General features: G+C 34.7%; 2 protein-coding genes across 3 annotated transcripts; both read right to left on the reverse strand.

Annotated features, from left to right (window-relative positions):
* Positions 1–208: 208 nt before the first annotated feature.
* LOC145604130 (uncharacterized) lies at positions 209–2,046 on the reverse strand. The gene is made up of 4 exons (XM_081660081.1): positions 1,815–2,046; positions 1,479–1,594; positions 1,040–1,394; positions 209–954 (listed from the first exon to the last, which is right to left on the reverse strand). The coding sequence occupies exons 1-4, from the start codon at positions 2,044–2,046 to the stop codon at positions 209–211; spliced, it is 1,449 nt and encodes a 482-aa protein (XP_081516207.1).
* Positions 2,047–10,349: 8,303 nt separating this feature from the next.
* On the reverse strand, positions 10,350–13,609 carry LOC145604770 (uncharacterized). 2 transcript variants are annotated; one of them, XM_081660721.1, is made up of 2 exons: positions 13,050–13,609; positions 10,350–12,580 (listed from the first exon to the last, which is right to left on the reverse strand). In XM_081660721.1, exon 2 carries the CDS (start codon positions 12,522–12,524, stop codon positions 11,586–11,588), a length of 939 nt encoding a protein of 312 aa, XP_081516847.1. In that variant the 5' UTR covers positions 12,525–12,580; positions 13,050–13,609; the 3' UTR covers positions 10,350–11,585. The 2 variants fall into 2 exon arrangements, with proteins under 2 accessions (XP_081516847.1, XP_081516846.1); XM_081660720.1 differs by having other exon boundaries at positions 10,351–12,613; positions 13,050–13,608.
* Positions 13,610–17,075: the final 3,466 nt, after the last annotated feature.

Raw genomic sequence — 17,075 nt, forward strand, 5'->3', positions numbered from 1 at the left:
TGATCATTGCATTCATCATACAGAAATTGTTTGAGTCAAAAAAATGACCTGACTAATCAGTGTACTCCCAAAATAATGCCTGCCAAAAGCTAACATAGTTTGACCCAAAAAAAACCACATTAATAATTAGTTACAACCATTTTCAGCCCCAAAAAATTACATTTATCTTGCCCCAAAAAAATACAATAACAATTAGCCTAAGAAATTACTAAGTTTGGCTCTGGCTTAATGTAGCAACATATCCTGCTGCACCACCATTTCCTGATGCATCTTGAATAATCCTTTCAATTAGTGCAAAATCAAGATCAGTGTAGGCTTGTGGTTGTGCTTTCTTCCCTTTTTTATCACTCTTCTTTGGCACTGATTTACCTTGTTGTTCAGCAACCTCCCTGACAGTAGGACCACCCTTGCAGGTTTGAGTGTTATGTCCAAATGCTTTGCAGTTGCTGCATTGGACAGTTGTACTCCTTTTGCCTTTTCTTTGCTCCCCGTCTTCTCTCCTCCTATTCCTTGAGGGTCTTCCAATGCTTCTCTTCAATTTTGGAGGGATTAAAGTAGGAACACCATCTATATGTGGCCATTGGTCCTGATCGGGAATAGGTGAAATGTTGTCATTGTAAGCTTGTTTGTACCTAGCTACACTGAACCACTCACTAACATAGTCAGCTGGATCTTTCCCTTCATGCAAAATGGCTTTGATTCCATGTTTACATGGTGTGCCAGTCAATTGCCATTTCCCACATACACATGTTCTTGCTGTTATGGACACTGGTAGCTTAGCTCTCCCATCATGTATTTCATAATTCCCTCTTCCAGAAGGGTAGGCTTGACACACCCTATTGTCCTTTGTCAGAACTCTCAGTCTCTGCCTTATGCTTGGATAGATGCCTTCTTTCCAATGGTCTACAAGCTGTTGTCTGGTGGCATGTCTAACCATGGCTATTCTTCTGACACCTGATCACATAACACAAACTTACATTACCTTCAATTGCACTTTAAAGTATCGTAACATATCAAGTTAAAGAACATTAGTATTTACCTTCTAATAGTGTTAAAACAGGGTAATTTCTATCAACCCCAATTGTACTATTAAAAGACTCCACAAAATTGTTAGTGTTTTCATCACTTTTCAAATTAGGGTCAAAATTCCATCTAGTCCACCTCTCAAGTGGACCTATTTCTTGAAACCACTTCACTGCTCCTAATCCAGCATGCTTTTGAACCGGAGTCATTGCTTTCCTAAATGTGTAGTCAGAATAAGCGTTGGTGACACCCCAAAATAGCTTATGCATTAAAAGCCCCGGATAATCCTTCTTGAAGTTTTTGCAAAGGTGTCTGGCACAATATCTCCTTGGAACCTTGGGCCAAATTGCATCTAAAGATGGGTCTATTCCCTGTATAATCAAAGTATAAGTTAAATAAACAATATGCAAATGTCTCTCTAACTTAATATAAGTGGTAAAGTTTGCAAATGTCACCTTCTGTCTATCGGACATTATAGTCCAGTCATTTCTCCCATCTGCTGTCAGAATTTGTTTCAAATGGTGAAAGAACCAAGTCCAACTTGTCTTGTTTTCAGAATCCACAACAGCCACTGGAAATATTTCATTGTTTCCATCTAGGGAAACAGCAGACAACAAGATGCCACCGTAGTTTCCCTTTAAATGACACCCATCCACACCTACTAAGTACTAACCCCCTGCATCCACTAATTAAACCCCTAAATTGTGCAGCAAAACTGATGAAAATAGACGAGAATTGCAATGACCTTTCAGGCTCGGGGAGAGTAGACCAACAACAAAATGCAACAGAACCTGGGTTTGCTCCCTTCAACAGTTCACAATACTTGGGCAAATGAGTATATAATTCATCATGCCCCCCTTGAATTATCTTCATTGCTATCCCTTTCATTCTGTAAATGGTTGATGTGGCCATACTAAGCCCATATCTCTCCCACAACAATGCATTCAAAGTCTTACCCCTAATGTCAGGATTAGCTCTTATATCCTCAAGCAGCTTACTTGCGGCCCATTCACAGTTGCACATAGGGTTATTAACTAGGTTCAGGTCACAAGAGTGGCTTTTTTTTTATCTTCTTGATAGCCCATGTGTGATTATCTGCTAACCTAGCTGCATGAATCCTCCAATGGCACCTTTCATCTGCACACTCTGTAGTGTATCTGTAGTTGTCTGCCCTCCTCACCACTAATGAAAATCCCTCCTGTATACAGAAATCTCTCAACACATCCCTAAAATGCTCCTTGTCTACAAACAATTGCCATAGCTTCAACTTAATTCTACCAAACTCAGTTTCCTCAAATACTTCACCATTCTTATACAACCTACTCATGTAAGACTCATCTTCACAATCCCATTCACTTGTCCTAAATGGTTCCCACCCACCATTAACATAATTTTGATTCAACAACTCATTAATGTCACCCTCCGCATACTCCATACTACCATCACTGTCAGACTCTACATCATAAGGTCCATCAGGTTGATACTCACCATCACTATCTGAACCACTCTCAGTTAAAGCACCAACACCATCCTCACCCATCTCAGAATTATCAGATTCAAGCCTAGTCCTAGTCCTTCTTCTTAGTGTCATACCTGGTACATCCACCTCATTAGAAGTGCTAATACTTAGCTTAGGAACAGGTGGCACCCACAGACCCTTCCATTTTAGTGTTGACTTAGGGATTTTTTTACCATATGGGAATGAAACAGGCTTTAGACCAAGGTTTTCTGAAACAGGTTGCACCATAGACCTTGTTGGGTGTTGCACAGGGTTACATTGAGACTGTAAGGTGGGAATTTGGGACAGAATACGATCATTTTGGGTCAAGGTGGAATCTGATTGGGTCAAACCCAAACTTGGATGGTTGCTCAAAGATTGGCTGAATCTAGGGCTTCTTCTTGGGCTTGTAATAGTAGGGACTATCTGGGATTGAGAAGGAGATTTGTCTAAGGAAGGTTGAGTTGATTCAGGAGAACTAATTCTTGGGCTTTTCCTCCTAGGACTGTTAAAGGAAGTATCAACATGTGGTGGGGAGTTAGGTGTGTTAAGTGACTCTGAAATTTGGGCCTTTTTAGATTCATTGGGCTTGGCCCTTTTGACAGGTAGCTTATGTAATGGGGGTTTTGATGGTCCAGATTCAACAGCTTTGTCACCAGTATTACCCACCCTAACCTTCTCTGCTAATTTCCATATCATATTGGGTTTCTCTAAACACCCAATCCATATATATATCCTAGCTCCATCAACTACCTCAAACATTCTCATTAATGTTTTATCATCAGTTAGTGTATGGCTTTTCCCAGCAGTACAATAACTAAGCACAGGATATTTGGGAAGTTCATAACCTCTAGAGCTAAATTTATCAACCATTTCATTAATAACATCTATAAGCAAGCATCGATCGACATCATCAATCTCAATATCAACACAGTTACCCAGAAAATTCAATTTCAACAACCTTTCACCCATTCTGCAATTATACAAACCAATGTAAAAATAAATACAATATCATCACATTCAACAAGCAAAAACATACATTTCACAAAAATTAAAGCCCAAAACTTAAGTAAAAACATACAATAAACAACCATAATCTAAACCCTAGAATTTTTAGCACAAATCATTCAAACCCAATAGCCAATTGCGTAAAGGGGAATTCCGGCCAAATAAACAACACAAATTCAATCAAAACAACATAATTTAAGATTAAACTCACCTGACAACTCCAAATTTTGTTTTTTGCTTGATGAACACAAACACGCAACTACCCGCTCTTCTCTACATCCAAATTTGATTGATCAGCTCCTATGACCTTCAGTCGCAAGTGGAAATTCCGCTGAAAGGAATCACCTTTGATACAAAAATTGGGGGGAAAATTTTTGGGTTTTTAGGTTTTGGGATTATTGTCTCAAGCAAGCAAAGAACAGAGTGAAGTGAGAGTTTGATCAAATGTCGAGTAGTTGGAGGAGTTTTGAGGATTTTTTTATTAAATATTTATTTTAAAGGATTATAATAAACGCTGTTAACAATCTCTAACTTCTGTTAAGTGTTGTTCCCTTATTTGGTGCTGTAGATTAAAAAATGTGAGGTGGAGGGTACAACTGGTAATTTTCAAAAAACATGGGTACAGCTTAGAATTTTAAGAACCTGAGGGGTATAGCTTAGAAAAACCCTAAATTAATTTTCATAAACATCATTAAAATATGATTTTATATAATTAAAACTACTCATAATAATTTTTATAAATCCCCCATAATAATAATAATAATAATAATAATAATAATAATAATAATAATAATAATAATAATAATAATAATAATAATAATAATAATTGAATAAGAGAAGAGAAGAAGAAAAGATAAGAAAACAAGAAAGAGAGAAGTATTGGATTTGCGTTGGAAAGAATAGGCAGAACTTGCAGAGGATATAACTTCTTCGATATAACTCCGAATTGGGTGATTCTTGAGCCTAAACTCAAGGATTTTTTGAGAGGAACAACATTTTGTAACGTCAATACCCCAAAAACTGACCAGAAGTGCCCGAAAATTGGCTTCAAAGATAAACAGGATGATTTGTGTAAAATTGAGGAGAAGAAAAGAAGTGAATTGGTGTGAAGAATGTGAGAGGTATGAAGGGGTATTTATAGGCTAGTATGAGCATGAATTATGGTAGGAAAATGTAGGAAGAATTATGGTAATTAGGGTTTAAGAGATTACTTGGAGAAGTAAGCAAAGATTTAAGAAAAGTTTGGATATTAAGATGATTGTGTATACTTGAATATGGAATGTATGTATGTCATGAAAAATAATAAGGAAATTAGAATTACTTGGGGAATAATCAAGAGGAACAAAAGGCAAGAGAATAGGATGATTGGATACTAAAAAGATGGAGAATTAGAATTAAGGAAAATAGGACATTCCCTTACTAGTATTTAGGAAGATTTTGCTCGGTTTAAGGAATAAAAATAATTGTGTAAATAATATGGAATAATTAAATAGATAATTAATTAATTAAATACCAATTATTCACCAATAATTAACTAAGAAAATCAGATTTTCTATACGTAGAAAATCCGAATTTCCTAGCTAAATAAATGGGAATTTTCGGCCATTTAATATAATAAAAAATATATTTATATATTTTTTTTCTTTAATTAAAATATCCGAAATATGTAAATAATCCAGTTTTTAAGATAAGATAAATGGATAATAAATCTTATCCAAAATAATGATTAGTTTTCAAAATGCTTTTGGCGCCAAAATTCAAATATTGTTTTGGCTCCAAATAATAAATTTACTAAAATACCCTTTTATAAAATACTTCTTAACTAATTAATTAGAAAATACGTATGAAAATACGGGGTATACAGATGATCTCAAGGATATTAGCCCTGATTTTTGTATGCACAGGATACATTTAGAGGATAATTACAAGCCATGTATTCAACCCCAGAGGAGGTTGAATTCTAATACGCCAGAAGTAGTTAAGAAAGAGGTTATGAAATTACTTGATGCATGCATTATCTATCCTATTTCTGACTCAAAGTGGGTAAGTCCTGTTCAGGTGGTTCCACAAATTCCAACTCTAGATCCAAATCAGACTAATATGATGTAAAAAATGAAATTTATTAGAGAAAATACAAGCAATTATTAGTATAGCAGACAAATGGGGAGAATTTTATCGGATGTTAAAAATACAAGTCTGGCTGGACTCAAACTTAAATCAAGCGGATTTGGATTTGAATCTAAGTCCATGATCAGATTATATATTAAGTAGATTGATTCGAATTTAGCCCTATTTGACCCGAATCCGATTTGTTGTCATTCCTTGTTGCTAACTTAATTGAATTATAAGTTGGAACATCACACAACCATCAAAATTGACAAATACGATCATAGAAGGAAGGAAAGGTAGTAAGTAATATGATCACCAGCAATATCAGAACAACAAAAGAGTCATTGTCTCATTAAGCTCACTGTGATAATAATCCAATACAGTTGTGTGAGGATCCTATTTCCTCGATAATATGTCATTTAAAAGCCCGGGACTTGTATTTGTTAAGGAATATTAGGATTTGAATTCCTGATTGTTTGGGAGACCTTGAATTTAAAAGAATTTAAGATATCACGTGTTTGAAAGAAACTAGAAAAAAGTCACTAATGAGTTTTAGGAAAACTCATAAACCTCGTTCGTACTAATCTCCCAAGTATTGTTCAAGGGATATTTAAAATGAATCGCAAGTTACCCATATCCAAATTGGTCTATTGATCCAGAAAGATGATTTTAGGAACGAGGTACTAGGAAATCGTTCATTCGAGAATTGAATGTTCTAGCCCTAAAATGGCTTCTACTAGCTCTTCCTTTTCACAATTTCATCACTAAATATTATACGCAACGTGATACTTAAAACTAAGTTAGTTGATTTTATGTACGCACGTTAAGCACAAAGAGTCTACATCGCAACGAATGTCGTCACAACGAATGTCGTTATTCTTTTTTTAATCAAGTTCATGAAATTAACAAGATTCGCTAGACCTCTTAAGTGATTAATTCAACAATTAATTATTTGAATTCTAGTCTAAATCAACACAATAAAACTAGGTGAAACTAATCAATTAATGTATGTTTAAGGTGATCAAACAACACTAATTAATTACAGTTGATTTAAACAAGAAAATAAAAGTGAGTTATATTAGTACTCAGGGATTTACTACTTTTCCTTGCTAGATTGTCGTTTAGAAAATAATACTTATATACTCCGGGCCTGTTCACTTCAACTTTATTTCAGTTCAGTTCAGCTCCAATCAGTTCATTTCAGCTCCTAATTTCCTTTTCTCATAAAATATTCATTTCAGCTTAATGCAGTTCAGCTCCAATTAGTTTAGTTCAGTTCAGCTCAGTTCAGTTCAGTTCGGTTCGGCTCAGTTCTGTAAATGTGAACAGGCCCTCCCTCTTGCTCTGAAATCTCTAGCGACTTTTTATGATTAATTAGGCTAAAGTGTTCTGGAAAAGAGGTTAAAGATTAAAGTATTAAGGCTAAAATATTTTTCAAGTTCAATAATTCTATGTTTATGTATGTCATTAGCTCGAATATTAACCCCTATTTATAGGGAACAATTAGGATTAGGGTTATGTTGCGCCGTAGCAACATGGGGCGCGTGCAACTCTAAAAGATGTGCACATATGCGTGACTTTTGTTCTTGTGCTCGGTATTATGTTAACATTCGACCTGGAATTTTTAGAAATTTGAAACCTTTAAGGAGCCCAACTCTAGAAGTTGCACTGCCATGCCTTGCGCAACTTTGAGAGTTGCGCGCATGCAGCCTTGCGCAACTTTGAGAGTTGCGCGCAGGCAGGCTCATGCAACTTCGAGAGTTGTGCGATGAATCTTCAGCGGCAATTTAGTGTTTAACCTAGGTGCCTTAATTCCGTCAAGGAATTAGATCTTATCCGAGCCTAAACATGGATCGGGCCTTATTTATGATTGGAACTTAATGATTTTTTTGGCTTTTGTCTTAATTTGTTTGGGCTCAAGGGCGCCTCTAGTTGGTTTAGTGGTTTTTTGGTGTTTTATCGTCATTACACTCCCGTTCGGAACAAGAGGCCAAAAGTTATTGTCTATAGTATTTTAGCTCAAAGGATAAACCTATAGCTATTAAGTGTTGCAAAAGGCACTAAACATATTCCTAGCTCTTCAATAGAGAAACAATTCACTTATTAAAAACAGAGAGAGTAGAAAAAAAAACAAGGAAAGACTATCATTTCACTATAGCACAAATAATTAGGATTTTCCTTAATGTTTTTCTGTAGAGAGCTTAAGTTATCGCACCTAACAATTTTTTAACTAGCTCTTGCTCACTTTTTTTTTTCCCCGTTAAAAAAACGTATCACATCTAGGACAATCACCTCAAATTATGCAAGTGTATTTCCTTGTTCACTTACCAATTTAATTAGTGGCGATAACCATGTACTAATACTTTATTATACTAGTAAAAAAATTATTTGCTACACCTTCAATCAAATAAATCATCAATCATCTTATAATATTATGTACTAGATTATTGTCTGAATTGCCAACTACATGAAACAATAAAATATCACACCACCAAAATTTAATATTAATGTCTATTTAGTTTATAGCTGTCAAAGTCACCCTTTTTTGCTACATTAACTAGCAATTTAAAAAAGGAGGAAAAAAAAAAAAAAAAAAAAAAAAAAAAAAAAAAAAAAAAAAAAATATAGAAGAAGCATGGATTTAAATAAAAAAACAGTATCCCACTAAACGAGAAGTGTGGGGTTCACGCCAAGCATAACTCCAACTAAGCAAAGAGTGAATGGAATGGGTTGGTAGAAAAAGAAGAGGTCATGTGGGTAGGGAGTATATCGCTGTTTGTTTGCTTCTGCGTAAAATATTTAAGTACTATGCTTAGTATGATTTTGTAATTATTTTTTTTTTTAAAAAAATCATAGCTAAGGCATACGAGTCGTAGCTTAAACATACGGTCTGTATAATCTTGTTATATTCCTCTCAATGAAATTCTACTGCTAAAAATTTGACAATTACAAAAGAAATGGTCTTTTACGTAATACCATCTTAGGGCTTGTTTTGATTTAATGATTGAAGCTGACCTGATTGAAGCTAAAATGAACTGAATAGAGCTGAAATGAGTTGTCTATAAGAGAAGAAAATTAGAAACTAATCAAAACTGAACTGAATTAGGGCTGAACTGAACTGAAATTAAGCTGAAGAGAACAGACCTTATAAGACTTACTCGATAATGTAAGCCTAAACCAAATCGTGCAACTTTTGGTATACTTTCGATCTATATTAGATTTTCTAGTCGGGCAACGACATAAAAATATACAAGGTATTCCTCGGAGAGAAGGGTCTCCTAAAATTTATTTTTTTTCCCTACCTTTAAAAAATAAATAAAAAGATACATCTAAGATGAAAACAAGCAATATGACTTGCTACTAGTAAATAACTAAATGGTAAAATTGGTATAAATCACTTTTTTTGTCCAAATTTTTTGAAAAAACCACCTTTTAAGTTTTTTTTTTTTTTTTAGCTAAACCACCTTTTAAGTACCTAAATTTTTTATTGCACCACCCATATTTCAAATCTAACATATTTCATCTCAACCATCAACTTCCAAATCATCAACTATAGCAAATCTTTCCCTTCCATATCAACCATCCACTTCAATTACCTCAATTTAGGTTTTGAGAATAAACAAATACTACAATTTAATTTTTGTAGCAAAATTAGGTTTGGTTTTTTAGAGCTTTACTCAATTTAGTCATGCATATATATAAAGGGGGGGTCAAATGTTTTTGGAGGTGAAAAAAATACACGATTTAGGAGCGAAAGTCACAAGTTGTGGGCTCTTTTGACGTCTTAGTTAATTTTTTCGTCATAATTTGAAATAGGGGTGGTGCAATTAAAACTTTAGGTACTTAAAAGGTGGTTTAATTAAAAACAAAACATAAAAGGTGGTTTTTTCAAAAAAGTTGGATATAAAAGGTGGTTTTTACCAATTTTACCTAACTAAATATGCCAAGAATGTCCAGTTGTGCACTGCTCAGGTCATTACGATCCACTGCTCAGGTCATTACGATCAAAGAAATTTTGACAGAAAGGTCAAAAGTGGGGGAGAGGTTTCACAAACACGTGACAACATATTGCTCACTGCCTAAGAATAAAATACACCAAATAAGATAAAAGAATCTTAAGGAAATGTGAATTACACGATCCCAATCCCAAAATTTGATAAAAGAAATGAACTTGATTGCTGAAAATTTGTCATTACACTGTATTAACAGAGATATGAATAATAACTTGATAAAATCATTATAATTCCATTCCTCAGCAGAAGCACTTAACCAGTTAACCTATTGCATCCACCAGGGTAACAGACGGATATTGCTACATTAATCGAAACCTTAATCCCAAAGATAAGGTCGGCTATGAGGTATCGCTAATGAGGTATAACAGCATATGCATTTAGCTATGTCGATGGTCTTATGATAAGTAAGACTCCTTCCGTCTCAAAAACCTACTATATCATGTCTTCTATACACCTGAGTGTATGGAAAGGCGTAAATCCAAGGCAATAAGAGGATGTTTTGTGTACCCTCTAGAACACTAAACCATAACATCTAAAAGTAACTAATTATAAAGTGTAAAGTTTATGAACATTAGGCATTTGTTAAAAGTATAAGATAGCTAAACAAGCATTAAGTATGAAAGCCAAAATTCAAGCAATCACCAAATGTACGGTCATCATAAGTACAATATAAGTTGCATTTTATTACTCACTAATTGAAAGAGCAAAGTTTATGATTACTTACATTGTAAAGAGGAAGAGAAAAACAAATTATGATGTGAAATTTCAACAATTTGATACAACTAAATATTTGTAGAACTTACTTGAAAGAAACTCATCCTGCAACTTCAGCATCAAAAACCCTGGCCAAAAACATTGACTTCAAAATATCCAGTCAACTGATATTCAAAACTAGGCTGCAGAATTACAATGTAGTAAAAACGATAGAAAAAACAAATTATAGACAATACAACGACGACATTAAAGTCGACCTTAAACGATGAACGCACTAGATGAAAAGACAAAATTGCTTCTGAGAGCAAACCAACCCAAATTACAGGTTTCTATACTATTCGATTGAGCCACCCGCACCCCTCTACCTTAAATATCTACCCAGAAGAAGAGACCAGCAATGGTAGCACATGTTCTGCACCTACAAAACATAAATGCTACAGGCAAATTGTCTTAACTAGTGATTTTGACTCAACTGCCAACTCCAGAAGATTAAGATGGTGGTCCAAATTTAAGGCAGAAATAACATAACTAAAATGAAAAAAAAACACATCCTGCTCTAATCATACCTCTCAAAAGTTTGTCCTCAGCCTTCTGACATTGACAAGTGTGTGGGTGGCACTTTGAAACTAATTCTAGAATCTATGTTACATCAAATGTTCAATGACATGGGTTTTGCTATGGAAAAAATGGTAATGGAATAAAATCTCCTGCAAAACCTTAATCAGAAAAGGATGGGCTTAGCTACATGAACCAGGAAATGATCTCATGATCGTCCAACAATCGTGAGAGTTGCTGCTCCATGCAGCAAGCCAGCAACACATTTGAAAATTAAGATCATCACCTTTCTGGATATTTGATTCAATGGGACAAATCATTAGGGAAAACAGCACAAGTAAATATGAAATGTTGAGATGAATATACGAAAGAATCTTATTCCTTGTCGGTCAAAACACCGAAATCAGTCACATAATGCACACCACAACGAATGAAGAGACTATGAGTCTAGCAATCTAAACAAAATGCTATCTACACCGGTAATTTCTATACTGCCCACACCAGAACTGAAAGACCTGTCCAACAAGCAACTATAGAATTCAAAGGCAAGGAGGAAACACCCAACCAAAAACAGGTGCAGAATCAGAAGAATGTGGATGCAAGAATTGGGCATATGAATGTGAATGGCAGGAGAGAGGAGCTTGTACAATTTGCAAAGGAAGAGTTTAGGGTGCATATTCCGTCTCAAGAGTCGGTTGTGTCCTAGTTACCATTGCTGCCGGTGCTTTAGCACTCCCTACTGACGTCATCCTCAGGGCTTCACCGCCCTCTGAAGCCTTCTCCATATGCTGCATTTTTTTCTTCTGCTGATATTTTTTCAACCATGCTAACAACATTGCCAAAAGCACCAACAATAGTAATCCACCCAGTACAGATCCAACGATTATCCAGACTTTCTTCATATTTTTCTTTTTCTTATGCTTATGAGAAACCGGAGATGGGGCAGGCGCTGAAGGTGCAGGGGAAGGAGCTGTGCTCTCAACAACCATAGCAAAATGCCCCTGTTGAACAGTAGAACAGGTATTCTTTGCCACCACTCTGCTGAAATTGACATTACCACGAAGATCAAACCACACACATTTCGCCACAGACCCATCTGGCACAGATTTAACATTCGAAAATTGAATTTTTATCGGACTCAATGATGACCTAATATCCAATTGAGGCAAATTCGTCGCTGACAAGTTCACAGCATCATATGCAAGCAATCCAAGCATAGGAGCTAAATAGGTATACCCCGACAACGGATAATACTCATTAGACCAATTTCCCAAGTTCTGATAAACAAGAACAAGCCTCTCTACATATGGCTGCACTACAACACCAACTGGAATACTAAACTCTTTGTATTTTACACCCCGGCTTCTCAAACTACCACTCCTTAGCCTTATACCTGCGACCTTAATCCCTGTCAAATTCGAAGGCACGGTCCCATCATATACAACACCAGTTCTCGGATGAACAAATGCCCTGTAAGCATAATCCTGCAGAACAGCATCCAATTCACGAGCCGAGCTCGCAGGCGATTGTGCAACAACAATTGTTAGCCAAGACGGCAATATTAACATCAGAAGCACCACGAGACTTCGAAACAGAAGCCCCATTGATGCAAAGAGACTCTAACAACTTGTCAGAAGTTCAAATGATTTCTTATCAAGATCTGCAAATGATAGGTACCAACCATGTCAAACACCTGTAATATTAAAAATTGAAACCCCTCAGATCCTCAATCAATGAGTTGAACTCTTCAAGCAAAGCTATAATAATAAATTAAAAATTAAAAAAAGGTTCCAGGAATTAGGAATCAATTAAACGGCCATTTTGTAAAAAGAAAAAAATAAAGCAAAATTCCTAATTATTAAAGTTGCAAAAAAAAAAAAAAATGAACAACAAAAAACCCAGTACTCTTTCTTCTTCATTAGTTTACTTTTTCCCCTTTACCTTTAGAACTCTTCAAAAAGAGCACATAGTTCAGGAATCTATCTATTACTCTATGCATAAAGCCGTACAAAACAATGCATTTTGATTCCGGGTTTTGGTACTCAATGGGTGTACCAAAACCCGGAACCAAATCCCGTCTACATCATTTACCCTTTTCCGTAAAAACAAGTAAAAATAAAGGAATGTACCTTAGATTGAAGAGAAGCCGGAATGCCGAACCATTTCTGAAGCAGGATTTCAATGGCGAAGATTAAAATTGATTGGTGAGAATAGAATAGAATTGAATAAAATTAAATTGTTTTAATTAAATTGGGGGAAAAGGACACCGTATAATGCAGGTAGTTTCAGAATCTTCCAAGCAAAGCACAGACCCACCACAATTTTCATTTCATTGAGCCTTTTAATACTGAAGCAGTGTTAAACCCTAATTAATAAGATGAACAAAAATGGAAAGAAACTCTAGTGTTGCCGGAATTTTAGCAGTGTGAAAAGGGGATAATAATAATTATCAGCAAAATAAATTACGGCACAAATTAATAATAATAATAATAATAATAATAATAATAATAATAATTATAATGGTAGTAATATTAGTTGCTGAAGAAGGAAAGAAGTGAAGTGAAGGAGTGAAGACATTGTTGGTGTTGTTGAGAAAGAAGGAATTAGGGACACTTTGAAGTTTGACAGCTAAGTTACACACTCACATTCACACTAAAACAGAAGTAACAACAGTACAGGCTGTACAGCTAGACTACTTTGTTTTGGCTTTAACAAACTTTCATACGCACCACTCAAACAGTACTTGTTTATATCTCTAGGATTCTGCCATCAACAACAATTGAGATAAAATAATAAAACTGGGATGATTTACAGCGCATGTAACAATTTTTTTTATCGATTTTGTAGCAATTTGATGTGCGCGGTGAACTCTTTATTTATCGGCCTTGTGTATACTGCAATATTCAAATGTATTATGGTAAGATATTAGTACGTAGTTAACTACGAAAACTTTAGGGTTCGTTTGGCATCGTTGTGGTTTTCTGATTTTTGGTTTTTTGTTTTTTAAAAGTATATTATATATGTCACATAATGAATCAAAAATTATTTAGACTTATTTAAATCATAATAATTTTAAAAACTGACAACAGAAATGTGGAAACACCTTTTTCTTGTTTCCTGTTTTTGGTTTTTAGTTTTCAAAAAAACAGAAAACTGAAAACCAAAAATGATGCCAAACAAGCCCTTATATTGTAGTTTGTGATGTATGCTCGTATATCTTTGGTTTGTTAAGAAGTTAACCACATTGCTTTTTTTTTTTTGGTTTTGATGGTGAGATTTCTAAGATTCACCGTATCATTGCTTTATTAGGATCTCGTGTAATTTGTAGAGAAATTTTTACTATGGAGTTTCTATTTTGTGAGGGGAAAAAGAAATATCATTAATAACAAGTCACACGGCGTCTACAATTATTCTCAAGATCTGTATAACACATATTCTGATAATTAACATAACTTTCACAGTCAAATTAATGAATTTCAAGCATACTCGAGCATAGCTCCATCTCCATTTCTTCAAGCTTGACACCAGCAGTGTTTTTTTATATCTTTGCATCTATTTCAAAATGGTGACCTTCACATTCTGATTTCATGTTATAATTGTTCGGATTGAAAATTTAATGAAAACCCTTATGAATACATATCATTTTCCCCATAATTAACTACCTAAAACGAACATTAAGGACAAAAAGGCAAAGAACGAAGAAGAAGATAAATAATATAGTTAAGGAAAGAATATTCCATAGTTAAAATTGTCGCTAGAATGGGTACGGACAATATAGACCTTTGAGCCATTGTAATTTTGTCAACGCCATTCTAAGTTTGCCAATTGTCATTTTGAAGATAAACCCTTTTAATGACGTTTAATGAATACTTAGGGAAGTTAAAAGCACAACCATGCACATCATCCCTTGATTTGAGGAGCTAATCAAAGAGATGTCAATTAACCTAGTCAACGTTGCTTATACAAAAAATATCTATCTTGTTATTTGTGACTAGAAATCTAAGAGAACTGACAAAGGGATGACTTCAAATGCACATATCTCTCAATCTAGAATTGATTATGAGGTGATTCAAGTTTCAAAATGATAGCTTGTTTCAAAAACTTTCAAAGTATTAGTCATATGCCCTTTTTTATAAGAAACCAAATAGCCCAAACCATTGAAAGGTTCGTTCGAGCAAACTATTCTTTGCATTGGTTTCTGTTTTTTTCGATTTTGTTTTCTTTGTTCGGGTATGCTTATAACGACTACTAATTTTGTAATATTCCGTATTCATATTTTATTAATTAATTTACTATTTATGAAATGTGTTTTTGGGAATATTAATGTATAGTTTTCTTAATTGGAAAACTTGTATGCGTTTCCTACTACCTCCGTTACATATTATTTGCAACGATTTGACATAAAGTAGAGAGGGAAAATGTCTGATCGTTGCAAATAATATATATGTAACGGAGGTAGTATTTTATTTCAAATCAAATTACAAAAGTTTTCAAAGGGCGTTTGTGGTAAATCATTATTTTTGAAGGGTTTGAGGGGACATATAAATTCTCACCTCATGAGCAATTTACAATTGTCCAAGGTGAATTTTTATAGAGGTAAAATTTTCTCTCACTTTCTCTTTATTATCCTCTTTCTTTCTCTTTCTTTTTCCCTCCTCGGGCCAGCCGTGGTTATTCTCCATGTTATGTGCATGAGTTTCAAATAAAAAACTTTGCCGGAATGAATTAAAATCTATTTTTTTGGGTTTTTCTACACGGTAACCCTGTTTTTTTCACTTTTCTACGTTGTGCCCCAACATATTTGACTTTCTACACTGTAACCCCAATATACTTTTTGTTTCCATACGGTAACCTTGCCGTTAAAAAATTCCGTTAGTGGGGCCCACTCTCCATTTATTAATTTTATTTTTATCGAATTGATATTCTGTTAAAGGTTTAGGGGGCTATTTTGGTCCTTAGGGGACCAAATTGAGCTCAGATTTGGCAAAAAAATAACGTAGAGGCCTCGTTTTGCTTATTAAGAAATGTCTCGATTTACGTGTTGACATTTTAACACTCAAAACGAGACATGTACGTTATTTTTTTTGCCAAATCTGAGCTCAATTTGGACCCCAAAGGGCCAAAATAGCCCCCGAAACCTTTGACAGAGTACCAATTCGATAAAAATAATATTAATAAATGGAGAGTGGGCCCCACTAACGGAATTTTTTAACGGCAGGATAACGACAAGGTTACCGTATGGAAACAAAAAGTATATTGGGGTTACAATGTAGAAAGTCATATATGTTGGGGCACAACGTAGAAAAGTGAAAAAAACCGGGTTACCGTGTAGAAAAACCCTATTTTTTTTTATTATTGTAAACACCTAAAAATGTCTCCCCCAATCAAAACCCGATGACGAGTAAAAACTCTTCATCGCCTTTTTATTTCGAGTAGAGTATTGACTAAAAGGAGTACTTGGTATTATTTAATATAATAAACCCAATTTACTTAATTTTCCTACCCCGTTATTTCTTCAATTTTAACCTCATCCTTTTTATTTATCCTTTCCTCTATTTTCCTAGGCTCAATCCATTAAAAAACCACCCCATACACTAATTACCTTATTAGGAAGTTTTGAACTCCTTAAATGCGTAAACGTCCATTCAAACAAATAAAATTCCTCATAGGATTTATTAAGCATAAAATCCGGATATTCTCCGGAAATTCTGCATTTGGTGCGCCACACTAGCACCCAACGTGACACTTCGGACAATGTTGCGTCGCGCCAACCCATACCGCGTTGTGATATTATCTATCATGACGCGCCAATAATCATTTTGTCGCAGTAGTATTTTCCCGATATTATATCTTCTTGTTGACTTCAACTCTATATATATTGTGGCCTTTCGAGGGGTACAAATAGGGCTTAACATGGTTTTTCAACTCTCATATTCTAATTTCCTCTCTTTTGTTAATTATTTATATTCTAATCTTTCACGATTTCTCCTCCTAGTGCTCTTAGATATCAAAACTTTACTTCAAACTTTGTCGGTGATCCATGGCGTGAAAGGTTGACAAACCCCAGAAGGTTTCAAACTAAACTCTATTTGATTTAATTTAATTTAATTTAATTTGATATATTTTATTTTTTTTTTGAATTAAAGTTTACTAAC

Source organism: Chenopodium album, chromosome 22 (assembly GCF_948465745.1).
Source record: "Chenopodium album chromosome 22, dcCheAlbu1.1, whole genome shotgun sequence".
In the NCBI taxonomy this organism is placed as follows: domain Eukaryota; kingdom Viridiplantae; phylum Streptophyta; class Magnoliopsida; order Caryophyllales; family Amaranthaceae; genus Chenopodium; species Chenopodium album.

Excerpts from the sequence above, each read along its gene's own strand:
- LOC145604130 (XM_081660081.1), bottom strand. The coding sequence starts at position 2,046 with ATGTGCAACTGTGAATGGGCCGCAAGTAAGCTGCTTGAGGATATAAGA. Across the intron at positions 1,595-1,814 it reads GTTGAAGGGAGCAAACCCAG|TGGCTGTTGTGGATTCTGAA; the intron begins GTTCTGTTGCAT and ends AAATATTTCCAG. Across the intron at positions 1,395-1,478 it reads TAATGTCCGATAGACAGAAG|GGAATAGACCCATCTTTAGA; the intron begins GTGACATTTGCA and ends TTGATTATACAG.
- LOC145604770 (XM_081660721.1), bottom strand. The coding sequence starts at position 12,524 with ATGGGGCTTCTGTTTCGAAGTCTCGTGGTGCTTCTGATGTTAATATTG.